The following is a 13,726-nucleotide window of genomic DNA, read 5'->3' as shown; positions in this document are numbered from 1 at the left end:
GCTGGTGCAGGTACAGACTGAGCACGGTTGCTTCCCCAACGACTGGTGGTGGGACTCTAGTGAGTCCGCACGGGTAGGTACCATCACCCTGCCTATTTCTACCGTAAAACAGTAATGCGTTTATGTTTGAAGGGCGAGGCAGCCGTTGTAACTATACTTGAGACCTTAGAACGTATATCTCAAAGTGGGTGGCGCATTTATGTTGTAGATGTCTATGGGTTCCAGTAACCACTTAACACCAGTGGGCTGTGAGCTCGTCCACCCATCTAAGCAATAAAAAAAAGTACATACTTGAAACGGGTCAAAACTCAGCCCACGGCAGAGTATCATCACCAACACTGCGAATGATCGATTACTGCGGATGTGCCATCTTGCTCATCACGCTTCTTCTTTCATGAACAGTTATACGTTAAAATATCGAATTGTTTATAAGTTAATTTTGTGAAATTCTACGGTCCAATATAACAGATAATCTATTACATTTTCTTACACAAATAAAATTGTTATTCACTGTGGGTTGCTAAAAGGAATGTTTCCCGATAAACAGCACCCGTGAAAATCGAACAGACACCTGCACCCTACTTTATAGAATTGTTTGTGCAGTTTTTGAGCGCCTTAGCGGGCGAGATAATATACTTAGGTTTCTGTAAATCCATCGCTGTCTTCTAAATTCTTGTTTTCGTATAAACTTATTAATTCAATTAAGAGTATTTTATCATTGTAAATATTTTTTTGTGATTGGTAATTTGCGACCGAAGTTAAATTCTTTTTTTTTCTATCACATAATTTTTATTAATAGGGTATTTTTAATAAATCATTATCAAAGTGTCCCGAGGTTACTAAATACAAAGATTTCTGAAATTTGAAATGTTACGCACTTCGTACAAAGATATTACAAAAAACTTACAAAAAAAATATTTTAAACAGCTCAATAAAATTTCCAGTTGACGGCTTCTGGAATCCACAAAACTTAAAAATTATGTTTTATATAAAAAAGGAAACAAAGTTTGATGTCATCATCATAAATGAACACTACAAAAAATATCGATTTATCTTTATATGAACTAGCCGTTTAAAATTAAACAGTTTCGCAGAACTTTTAAATGTTGGAAGCAAAACATTAAAGTAGAAGGTCTCTGGGAATTGTGAAAGCATGTTTGTTCATGAGTCAGTACCGTCGCTTCCAAAGCGAGGCGAGCTCCCGTTCTATTCATCCAAAGAGGAGCGTCGCGCCGTAATAGAGTGTAACATAAATAAAAAGCTACGAATCTTGTTAGTTAATCACAGGTACGCAATTAGACGTAGAAACGTGCCAGAGGGACTAATGAGTTTTTACGGCCGACGCGACAAATTCTCTAGTAGAATTCCGCACGTCAAACTTGTTTGTGTGAACGATGCGTAATTTAACCAGAGATTATTTAGGACTATTTCAGTAATTACAATTTTATTCCGTTGATATGTATCAGCGGATACAGAAAACGTTTCGAGAGTACTATTTTTAAATATCAGAAATGTAACTGTTACGCCAGTAAGAGTAACGCCATATATCGCCGAATAGTCGAACGAATATCGAAGGATCTAGTAGCATTTAGAACGCTCGAAAAGTACAACGCCATCTATTGTCAAATAGCGGAAACACACAATACTCGACTTGTGTGGTATATTCTCGATAATTCTAGGGATGTGGTATCGGCTATAAAAACGTTGCAGAGATGGCACACAGTCCGTTAGTAATCGGAACTATTCGAAGCGATGCGATACAGCAAATGGATCACCTGAAGCGAAGCGGAAGAAGCGAATTGAGAACTTTAAAGGGTTTGTGCAGTGTTTTATGTGTTCTAGTACGTTGAGTTGAGTACGTTGAGTATGGTAAGCTCAGGATTTTCCAAATGCTATACATAGGAATACGAAGGTAACCTATGTCTAAGATAATACTATGATTATTAACGTTGCTTCAAAATTTAACTTTATAACTGTTATCCACATATCTATCGTCGGCTTTATCTGGAAACCATGCTCAATATTTCAGTAAATTTTAAAGCAGTTAAATTTTAAAGAATTATGTTTATTAAATAATATTTGGTACCAGTTAATGAAGAAAATAAAACAGAAATCTTCATTAACCAATTAGCAAATAAGAAACCAGAATAATAGCGAATTACGTTGGTATCTCTTGTCATTTCTAACACGTTTTTCTATCGTCTTTATTCAGATATTTAGAAAGCTTTTGAAACGAAGCTTTATGTGGTCTCAAAAATGTTGCACATTATTTCGAGCAGAGGGTCGTGTCATAACAAAAATGTATGTTATAACTGGGTCTCATTAAAATTTGAACGTTTTCAAAATAGCCAACGAACACATGAGAGTTTTGTTAAAGGTTGCTTGTTTACCTCACAGCCCAAGATCGTCCATTCCAAAAGCAGATGGTTTTAAAAGTTTCCATACCTCTCATAATTTTATTATCTATGTCGGCGCAAATATGACTATTCATCTACTTATTGTAAAAATAATAATTGAATGAGATAATCGGATCATCTGATCATCAACTAATTACTCTGTGTTTATTAGGATGAGAAACTGATGTTAAACATCAGTCCCTTTTATTGTAATTTCAATACTTTAAAAACGTGTTAACACGCTCACGTTACCACGTTGTACCAAGCCCTATAAATACGGCCGTACTGTCTTGCCCTTGGTTCGTCAGGTTTGAGCCCCGTGAGCTCACCTACTAGTTAAGGTTCCGCTGAAATAGGCTCTCAAGGCTATCAGCTTAGGTAGGGAAAAAAAAGCGCTTGGTCATTCGTGTCCGAGCCGTCGTACAGTACGGATCTCTCTGGAACGTTGTTACGCTTCTCGTGAAATATAAGCAGCCAACCAAGTTCTCGTGAAGTTTTCTTTCGGAAGCCCAAACATGAGTCATCGCCAAGAAAGCAATAACCGTGACGTCAGCCGCTTTTTAAAAACATTTCGTCTGCGTTTCTCCTCCGTCATATAATATTTAATTTTATTTCGATCCTGTTAGTCTAAGTACGTCCCAGTGCTTTTCGTAGTGCTCTCGATTGCGTTGTGCCGTGCATTGGAGCGGAAGTCTCCTTGCCAAGGCCCGGGCTCCTTTGAGAGCGCAAACATCGATATAATTGGATTTACTCGTCATTTGTGTACCTACAAACAGCTAAATGAGTTGTTAGGAAAAGCTTGTCATAAAAAATTTAATCCTTATTTGAAAAGGTGTTTACGTTTTTATTTTATTATTTTTTATTGCTGGAATTTATTAATATTATTAATGGGTGGACGAGCTCACACCCCCCTTGGTGTTAAGTGGTTACTGGAGCCCATAGACATCTACAACGTAAATGCGCCACCCACCTTGACATATAAGTTCTAAGGTATCAGTATAGTTACAACGTCTACCCCATCCTTCAAACCGAAACGCAATACTGCTTCACGGCAGAAATAGGTGGGGTGGTGCTACCTACCCCTGCAGACTCACAAGGTCCTATCACCAGTAATTACGCAAATTATAATTTTGCGGGTTTCATTTTTATTACACGATGTTATTCCTTCACCGTGGAAGTCAATCGTGAACATTTGTTGAGTACGTATTTCATTAGAAAGCTCATTTCTCGAAAATTCATTTCTTGAAGCTATCGAACATAATACCGATGTCTTCATTATTTGGAAAAAGAATGGAGTCATTTTATATTCTATAATATAGATAATACTTTTTTTGTACTTGTAATGTATGATTGTAGTTTTAGTTGCCTTTTTCTTATTTAGTTTAAATCACATTATTTCAATGTTTTCACGCGGTACAATAAAATAAATAATAGTTTAAAAAAACTAGAAAAATACGCTTTTATCAATATTTACAAACATTTTAACAATATCTTGAAAAGCACTCCACGCTTTTCTACAATAAAATCATTTTTTCTTATACTATTTATAATTCAAATTTATTAAAAAAAAAATCAATTTTTTTGTTGGAGTTTCTATAAAAGCGTATTTTTTTATTTTTTTAAACTATTATTTATTTTTTAGTTGAATTTCAATTTTTTCAATATTTTTCTTTCAATTTTTACAAAAAAATAATCTGAATCAGTCGGTAATTTATCTGAGAAATAGATGATCGACGTGCCTGGTAGTTTCCCTTCTGGGTCTTGACGCAGAAACTCCGGGTCTCAGGAAAACAAAAAATCGCTAATCATGATTATCCTAGTAAGGATAACGGATCAAACTGTTCAAAATATTTAATTGTCATCTGTCCTTAATAAGCATGCCAAATTTCGAGTTAATCTGAAACGTCAGATTAATATATATATGTCGCATCCGGGTCAATAGTTCGGAATATCAACGATACACAAACGTCAAAGTGACAGAATGGCCGTGTCGTGGTTGACGACTTTTAGTAATATTAAGACGGTGGTTTTGATTATTATTTTAAATGATGAAATGTTGTTTTGATAAATATCACAAAATGAAGGGTAGACTCCGTAACGCCACAGTTATAAAATGGCGGTACGTGGACAGAGTCGTGGCATTCCGTGTCAGACAGTCATTCAGTCCGTATCAGACGGTCCGTCCGTCTCAGTCAGTGAGTCTCTGGCAGTCAGTCTGTCGGTATGTGCAACGAAACTGTCGGTTTATCCTGTCATTGTGAAAGTTGTGTGTGTTGAGTTTCAATAATTATTATTCAAAAGGTTTTATTGACTTTTTATAAACTGAGTTCAACCAAATACGAGTGATGACGGAAACTACCGCTTAGCCATCCCCCGCCCCGCCTACGACATCAGAAGTGAGATCAGGACTCTACTCTCACTGGCGTGACGTGTTTGAACATGTTCGAAGTACAGCAAAAAAACATGATGCAGATCAGAATACTAGTAGTGGTACGCCACAAGAGCGTGAATGCAGCATACGTAAGTCGTGTCATAACGTCTGCTACCTCGATAGAAGATCTGAGCCACGAAGAAATCGTCACATCTTACGTTCTGGCTCATGTTGCCCAGTTGACTCTCGACTTATCACATGGCATTTACTAGCGGAAATACGACACGTAACAAGCTATTGCAAGAAATTAAGGCAAGTGCAAGTCTCAGGTGAAACTTCGATCGCAATAATGGATCTGTCATGACGAGTGGGTAGTTCCGACAAGAATTATTTTAAGCGGCTGACTTCTGCTAGAGTTACATGGCACTAGTGCAGTAAACCAGGACATGAGACTGTGAATTGTCGCTGAAATTTTAGAATCTACTAGATTCAATACCAATAACATTACACGTTCGATGACTTCGGGCTCCAGCAAGCAAGCAAACAAGAAAGCAAGCAAGTTTCCGTGGGGAAGAAAAATTGACACATTTGAAGTCGTCGTGACCTGTAAGATAAAACGTCCGGTGCGTTCGTGTCTGGCAATGCGGCGGTGATCGGGTCCCGCTGGCGGATGCAAGTTTTTCTGGTGAAGTGCGTGCTTGTGCGTGCTTGACAAGTGTTTGCGGTTGGCTTCCGCAGTGTGGCAGTAACATCGTGTAGGAGAGGTGGAACCCGCAAAATTGTAGTTTGCGTGGTGGCTGGTAAGATTTGCTGTGGTAAAAAGTTTGCGTGGTGGTAAAATGTCTTGTGAGTCTGCACAGGTAGCCGGAGGTGAGTCTTCCGCGGTCGCGGCCTACCCAGTTTGCGAGAACCGGGCAGATCGCCTCGACGGTACGGAGGCCGGCCGACGGGTCCGCCAAACGACGAGACCACGCCTCCAGCACGGACTGCCGAGATTGGAGCCCCCGCGCTCCGGCTGCACTTGCGCTAGGGCGCGCCGCCTCGTAGGAGACTGTGAGGTATCCTTGAATAACTCTGACTGCGATCGCGCGCTGCCGGCGTCACAGCGTGGCGACGTTCTCGTGGGTAAGGACGTGGCACCAGACGGGTGCTCCGTATAGTGCCATCGACCGCACGGGTACCATCACCCTGACTATTTCTGCCGTGAAGCAGTGGTGTATTTCGGTTTGAAGGTTGGGGCAGCGGTTGTAACTATGCTGAGACCTTAGAACTTCTATCTCAAGGTGTGTGGTGCGTTTACGCTGTGGATGTCTATGGGTTCCAGTAACCACTTAACACAAGGTGAGCTGTGAGCTCGTCCACACATTAAAACGAAGAGCGTAATCAAACGAAATTAGATACGAAGTTTAAAGGGCCGTTTAAAGTAGTTGAAGTATTGGATGGTGACCGTTATACATTGAAGGCTTTAAATTCAAAACGTACTTACAAATACCCACATGATAGGCTAAGAAAAATGCCAGCATGACACATACCAGTCGAGGTTGATGCTCGAGTAAAGATAGTCTATCGGCGGTATTGTGTTCGACCGTACCAGTAGCTATTACTTAGTCGTAGCCCGGTAGAAATCGGTTGTCTCTTGAGGCAACTCAAGTAGTCCGTGGGTGCGCGGTGCGCGTTTGGCTCTGGCGGAGGTCGGGGTCTGTAAAGACCATCGTGTGTAGTCAGCGGGTGATGCACACGGGCGATCCACGCTGTGGATGCGCATCATGAGGGCAATTGCGATTGCTGGTCGGCTGGAGAGCCGTGGCGTTAGATATTTTTACTCGAAAGTTTTCTTTGATCTGAGTTCCTGTAAGCTATGCCTGATTTGTACAGAGTAAATTTGAGGTTTGATGAACGACTGTGGTACGTGCTCTGGCTGCTGAATAGTGAACTTTGTATACCCTATTGTTTTATTTGATTAAAATGGTATTAAAACAGTTTAAAGCTTTGATGACTTTAAATTTTCCGATAAGTCTTAAAGTGTAGTCAGGAGTGATCGAGCGGAACAAGTGTTCTCGTGGATGTTTTTGATTGTAGGTTAACCATCACACGAGGACGTGTACAGTCAGGAAGACCGTGTCGCAATCGACACGTGATTGCTGCAGCCAATACGAGATATGGGACGCAAGCGCCGTCTGTCGGCGCTCGATGGGTCAACTATTCACCGGCCGAGCGGAGCGACATGCCGGTAGCTGTGTAATATCGAGTATTTTTGGTAAATGAGAAAAATCTGGTGAGTCGTTTTTATTTTTATTTGGAATCTGTTGCCGAATGTTCTCTTGTCGAGAAATCTATTAGTAGTAGCTTCATAGCTCAGGAATTTTATGCGATGGTTCTCATAAAGGGACTGTTGATTAGAGTCACAGGGATGACTGTCGATTAGAGTCACAGGGATGACTATCATTGAACACTTGTAGTCACAGGGATGACTATCATTGAACACTTGTAGTCACAGGGATGACTATCATTGAACACTTGTAGTCACAGGGATGACTATCATTGAACACTTGTAGTCACAGGGATGACTATCATTGAACACTTGTAGTCACAGGGATGACTATCATTGAACACTTGTAGTCACAGGGATGACTATCATTGAACACTTGTAGTCACAGGGATGACTATCATTGAACACTTGTAGTCACAGGGATGACTATCATTGAACACTTGCAGTCACAGGGATGACTATCATTGAACACTTGTAGTCACAGGGATGACTATCATTGAACACTTGTAATCACAGGGATGACTTAGTTACTGTGTACATGAATTGTACGGGGAGAACTTGCAGCAGTAGTAAATCACTTATTTTCGTTTGTGTAATCTTTCAATGTAGTTATAGAATTTGTGATGACACAAGACTTTTATGTTAGTAGAGTGGTCAGATATGGCCGAGCGTGAATGATACTGTGCGGTATTGGCTTTTGTTTCAGATTAACACACGAGGACGTGTGTAACACAGGATGGCCGTGTCGCATCCGGGTCAATAGTTCGGAATATCAACGATACACAAACGTCAAAGTGACAGAATGGCCGTGTCGTGGTTGACGACTTTTAGTAATATTAAGACGGTGGTTTTGATTATTATTTTAAATGATGAAATGTTGTTTTGATAAATATCACAAAATGAAGGGTAGACTCCGTAACGCCACAGTTATAAAATGGCGGTACGTGGACAGAGTCGTGGCATTCCGTGTCAGACAGTCATTCAGTCCGTATCAGACGGTCCGTCCGTCTCAGTCAGTGAGTCTCTGGCAGTCAGTCTGTCGGTATGTGCAACGAAACTGTCGGTTTATCCTGTCATTGTGAAAGTTGTGTGTGTTGAGTTTCAATAATTATTATTCAAAAGGTTTTATTGACTTTTTATAAACTGAGTTCAACCAAATACGAGTGATGACGGAAACTACCGCTTAGCCATCCCCCGCCCCGCCTACGACATATAATTTAACTAGCTGACCCGGCAAACGTTGTGTTGCCTTAAATAAGATTTCTAGGGAAATTCTACTGTAGAAATAAAAACCTCATTTAACCACATAATACCTCATTATAAACAAAAAAATATATCCAAAAAATTAAAATAAAAAATAAATGTTTGGGGTGGACAACCCTTTTCACTTAGGGGTATGAAAAATAGATAGTAGCCGATTCTCAGACCTACTGAACATACTATTGATACACAAATAAAACCAACAAAACATGGCTGAAAAATGTATAGTATTGTATAGCTCTCAAATATATTAAGTGTATAATCTATGATGTATAGTGAGTAAGTAAGACAGGAGACCGGCTTCGTCCCCATCCCTACTACGTGATGTTTACTGGATCAGTGGTGATACCTGGTGGGGATAGCTGATCGATTGATAGTTGATCAGTAGTCGACCGGCGAGCGCGGGAGATCAAATTCAATTTAAAAAAAATCATAATTAAAGGAACTTGAAATTATAAACTCTGAATAAGAATTTATCGTACTACAATTATAATATTTGATTGCCATCTTGCAACCTTATTGCGGATGGAAAAATAGGGGTTGATCGTATAAGAGTGAAAATTGAGAGTAATATGATTTTTTTTATTTTAAGTCATGATAAAACTAAATAAAAAACTTGCCAAAAAAATTAAAGTTTATAATTAACAAAAAATAGGGGTTGATCATAGAGGGATGAAAAATTGAGAGTAACATCAGAATTTTGATTTTAATTCATGACAAAATAAAAATAAAAATGAAAATCTTGCCAAAAAAATTAATGTTTATAATTAACAAATAAAAAAATAGGGGTTGATCGTAGAGGGGTGAAAATTTCAGAGTAATATGATTTTTTTTATTCTACGTCATGATAAAATAAAAACAAAATTCTCGCAAAAAAATTTAAAGTTTTTAATTAGCAAATAAAAATAAGGGTTGATCGTAGAAGGGTGAAAATTGAAGATTGTATGTATTTTTGTATGTTGTATCATAAAAAATAGAAATTAAAAATTTTGTCTAAAAAATTAATAAATAAATTTAGGGGTGGACTACCCCTAACATTTAGGGGGATGAAAAATAGATGTTGGCCGATTCTCATAGATACCGGATAAGCACAAAAAATTTCATCAAAATCGGTCAAGCCGTTTCGGAGGAGTATGGCAACGAAAACTGTGACACGAGAATTTTATATATTAGACTAGCTGACCCGGCAAACGTTGTGTTGCCTTAAATAAGATTTCTAGGGAAATTCTACTGTAGAAAAAAAACCTCATTTAACCACATTATACCTCGTTATAAACAAAAAAAAATATCCAAAAAATTAAAATAAAAAATGTTTGGGGAGGACAACCATTTTCACTAAGGGGTATGAAAAATAGATAGTAGCCGATTCTCAGACCTACTGAACATACTATTGATACACAAATAAAACCAAAAAAACATGGCTGAAAAATGTATAGTATTGTATAGCTCTCAAATTATATATTAAGTGTATAATCTATGATGTATAGTGAGTAAGTAAGACAGGAGACCGGCTTCGTCCTCATCCCTACTACGTGATGTTTGCTGGATGAGAGGTGACACCTGGCGGGGATAGCTGATCAATTGATAGTTGATCAGTAGTCGACCGGCGAGGGCGGGAGATCAAATTCAATTTAAAAAAAAATCATAATTAAAGGAACTTGAAATTATAAACTCTGAATAAGAATTTATCGTACTACAATTATAAAATTTGATTGCCATCTTGCAACCTTATTGCAGATCTGTGCATAGAAAAAAAAAAAAATATCGGGGTGGAAAAATAGGGGTTGATCATATAAGAGTGAAAATTGAGAGTAATATGATTTTTTTTATTTTAAGTCATGACGAAATAAAAATAAAAATGAAAATCTTGCCACAAAAATTAAAGTTTATAATTAACAAATAAAAAATAGCGGTTGATCATAGAGGGATGAAAAATTGAGAGTAACATCAGATTTTTTATTTTAATTCATGACGAAATAAAAATAAAAATGAAAATCTTGCCACAAAAATTAAAGTTTATAATTAACAAATAAAAAATAGGGGTTGATCATAGAGGGGTGAAAATTTCAGAGTAATATGATTTTTTTTATTCTACGTCATGACAAAATAAAAACAAAATTCTAGCAAAAAAATTTAAAATTTTTAATTAGCAAATAAAAAATAAGGGTTGATCGTAGAGGGGTGAAAATTTAGGGTTGTATGTATTTTTGTATGCTGTATCATAAAAAAATTGAAATAAAAAAATTTGTCTAAAAAATAAAAAATTAAATTTAGGGGTGGACTACCCCTAACATTTAGGGGGATGAAAAATAGATGTTGGCTGATTCTCATAGATACCGGATAAGCACAAAAAATTTCATCAAAATCGGTCAAGCCGTTTCGGAGGAGTATGGCAACGAAAACTGTGACACGAGAATTTTATATATTAGATTAATAATTTGATTAATATTCATAATTTTGACCCCCTTCAAAACGTTGAAGGGGGTCAAAATTATGTTCGAAAATTCCGTTACATACTAACATACGTATGAAGCTAATAAAAGCGTACTAAGATTATAAGAGCTAAGAAGATAAGCGACTACATACAACAAAAATATCTTAAAGAAATACTCTTTAAGATATTTTTGTTTGTACCCTTTTAGGTGGCGGCTGCTTCTAAGAGCCTCTGTTTCCTTCTTCTATTCTCACCACAGTATTAGGCATATAATTTTCATTGTACCTCAGAACGTATTCAATATTCCATAAGAATGCATGATATTTTCTACTTGTGATAAAACGTTCGTCCACTTTTACCAGCGGCCTGCATTCTAACCAATGTACCAGTAATCTATAAGACCGATCTATGAGTTTGTTAGGTGGTAACTTTTAAATTTTGTAACTTTTTTTTCCGTGGTGAGGCGGCGCAAGGTGGCTCCTATGCGCCACCCACGGGGTGTCTCCCGAGACGACGTCCTGCGGGATCTTCCCGGGGATGGAATCCCGTCCTATTGTCAGGGCGGGTACCGGCGACGGCGAGCCTTCGGCGCGCAATGTGCGGTACCGTACGTTTCGTGGAGTCGGAGTGGTGGAGCTCAATGGGGTTTAGTCGGAATAACCCGGTCTATTACCCCTCTTGACCGGGTATCCGCAAATGGATTCTAAAAATATATTCAAAAAAACAGCTTTTGAGCTAAAAAAATGTTTTTCATCATATTTCGTGCTTTCAGTTGCTATCATGAACTTGCTACATTCTATCTACCGTTATGCAAGTCAAATTTTTAAAAAACAAAATATCTGCATTTTTTTCTACTGGTATTTACTTAAAGGATCAAGTTCGAAATACCTTCTCAGTAAAGTAATTTATTTCTGAAGCCTACTAGAATCAACATCTAATGGGATACGACATTTTGTCCCAAAAAAATTGCTATTTTACTCATCCAACGTTGTTGTTAACAGTAACTATAATGGCCGTCAAGAAAAATAAATTTCTCTCGAAGAAAGCCTTTCAGACGCCGTCTTCCTTAGTACCGCTTCGCTGCCTCCGTTCCTTAAATTGGATTTGTAGCTGCTACAGAGAGAACTACTAAAAGTATATTCCTAAAAAGAAGGACACGTTGGGAATTCTGTATTTTGGCTTCCCGTCTGCTTGTTGAGAAATAAATTGAAAGGACTTAAAATTGAATTCACACGGCAAATAAATAAACAAATCGATAAACCCAAATTATATTTCGTGAATTAAAGCATCGTATTTTTAGTAAAAAGTTAGAAATGTTTGCCATAAATCAATTTGACAATACGAAAAAAACTAACATTGATCATCATCGTGTGGTCGAATCTAGATGAAAATTCATTTAAAGTAAACAATATGCTTTAATTAAAAAAAACATTGCACCTTAGATTCTCTTATATGAAAGTGAAAAGATTGACTCGTCATCTATCATATCTTGGTGATATTAAGCCAGAATCCTTCCCTGAAGTGTCAACAGCATTGTACAAGTATACGTAATCGTCACCTCTTTCTGCGAGATACTAGACGCGGTCAAAATCCTCTCGTCTCCTCTCTCGTTTCGTCTCACGTTTTTATTGAGACCACGATACTGTAAAGTATTCATAACGTCTGAAATAATATAATAACAATAAAACGATAATTAATCGTAAAAGTAGTTTTATTTATGTCTGCAACTCTCGAATTTCGAAGAAAATACTATGTATTAGTAAAAGTTATATTATTTTGTGTGAGAAAAATATTTCCGGACATGGTCGGAAGACATTGTTAAATCACTATCACTATATAGTATAAAACAAAGTCGCTTTCTCTGTCCCTATGTATGCTTAAATCTTTAAAACTACGCAACGGATTTTGATGCGTTTTTTTTTAGTAGATACAGTGATTGAAGAGGAAGGTTTATATGTAAAATAACATCCATTAAATAGTGGAGAAATCAATATTAATTACTGTTTCCGATGCGAAGCGAGGGTGGGTCGCTAGTAAGTTTGTAAATACCTAATTATCATTAAAAGTTGTATTACTCTTTATTTTTTGTCATATACCTATAGGTAAGTTACCGTTATTCAATAATATATTTTTATATCCTATTCTATGCTTTTATTTCGTTTTGAATTGAGAATAATGAGAGAGTACAGAAATTTCTTGAAGTGTCAGTCAAAGTAGCGTAAACGGCAGTTGCGAGGTCTACACTCTAGGCTTGGAACGCTCTTCAAACAGGTCAAGTGTCGGCTGTAATGACACGAGTTTCGTACATTTTCGTCTAGTATCTTCTTCTATTTTATTTGATGTGAAAATGAAACAAAACTTATTTGGAAATGACATTCTAATAAATAGAGGATTTAGGCTTGATAATGTTTATTTTAATTTCGTAAATATTTTGAGGTTATGTCGCATTATGATTCGGGTTGGTATCACTAAATCCATGTTTGTAGTATCACTAATGTTACTTTAACTTTATAAGTATCTGGATATGGAATATTGATGAAAACAACTTTATTTACGATACTAGACAAATGAAATCTAAAGAAATTGAATGGTTCGAGCAATGAGGTAGGTAATGAGGAAACTCAATGTTCATTATGAACTGACTGGAAATAACAACTAACAATATGAACCGTTTCGATGAAGGTTTGAATTTGTGAAGTTTCCTGTTAAAAATGTATCGAATATGTTTTATGTTTTTATGGTTTTTCGTTTTGTTTCAATTCCATCTAAAACACAGTTTAACACGATTAGGAAGTATGGCTCGTAGTAGGTATAAGTTTGATATTAAGTTAACATACAATAAAAGCCTTATAACATATTTTATTTGCTTAAGATAAAATTTATATACACACTTAGAGGATGTGGTCATCTGAAGTGTATCGGAATGTGATAAGATTGATAATCGTGATTAAAATTATAGCTTTATTTGTATATTATTACTGAAAATTGTTTATTGA

The 13,726-nt window shown here is 37.0% G+C and overlaps 1 protein-coding gene across 1 annotated transcript; it reads left to right on the top strand.

The window, feature by feature from the left end:
* The first annotated feature begins 5,573 nt into the window (after window positions 1–5,573).
* On the top strand, window positions 5,574–7,032 carry LOC149503191 (uncharacterized). The gene is made up of 2 exons (XM_089740417.1): window positions 5,574–5,825; window positions 6,847–7,032. Exons 1-2 carry the CDS (start codon window positions 5,607–5,609, stop codon window positions 7,030–7,032), a joined length of 405 nt encoding a protein of 134 aa, XP_089596543.1. The 5' UTR covers window positions 5,574–5,606.
* The last annotated feature ends 6,694 nt before the right edge of the window (window positions 7,033–13,726 follow it).

Source organism: Bombyx mandarina, chromosome 04 (genome assembly GCF_030267445.1).
Source record: "Bombyx mandarina strain Sakado chromosome 04, ASM3026744v2".
Lineage (NCBI taxonomy): Eukaryota > Metazoa > Arthropoda > Insecta > Lepidoptera > Bombycidae > Bombyx > Bombyx mandarina.
Note: the sequence above shows the minus strand (reverse complement) of the source record. Positions and strands in the feature narration are given on the sequence as shown.

What these genes read in the sequence shown, in the direction of transcription:
- LOC149503191 (XM_089740417.1), top strand. Translation starts at nt 5,607, where the DNA reads ATGTCTTGTGAGTCTGCACAGGTAGCCGGAGGTGAGTCTTCCGCGGTC. An exon ending in GCCTCGTAGGAGACTGTGAG is followed by an intron (nt 5,826 to 6,846) that starts GTATCCTTGAAT and finishes TTTTGATTGTAG; the next exon opens with GTTAACCATCACACGAGGAC.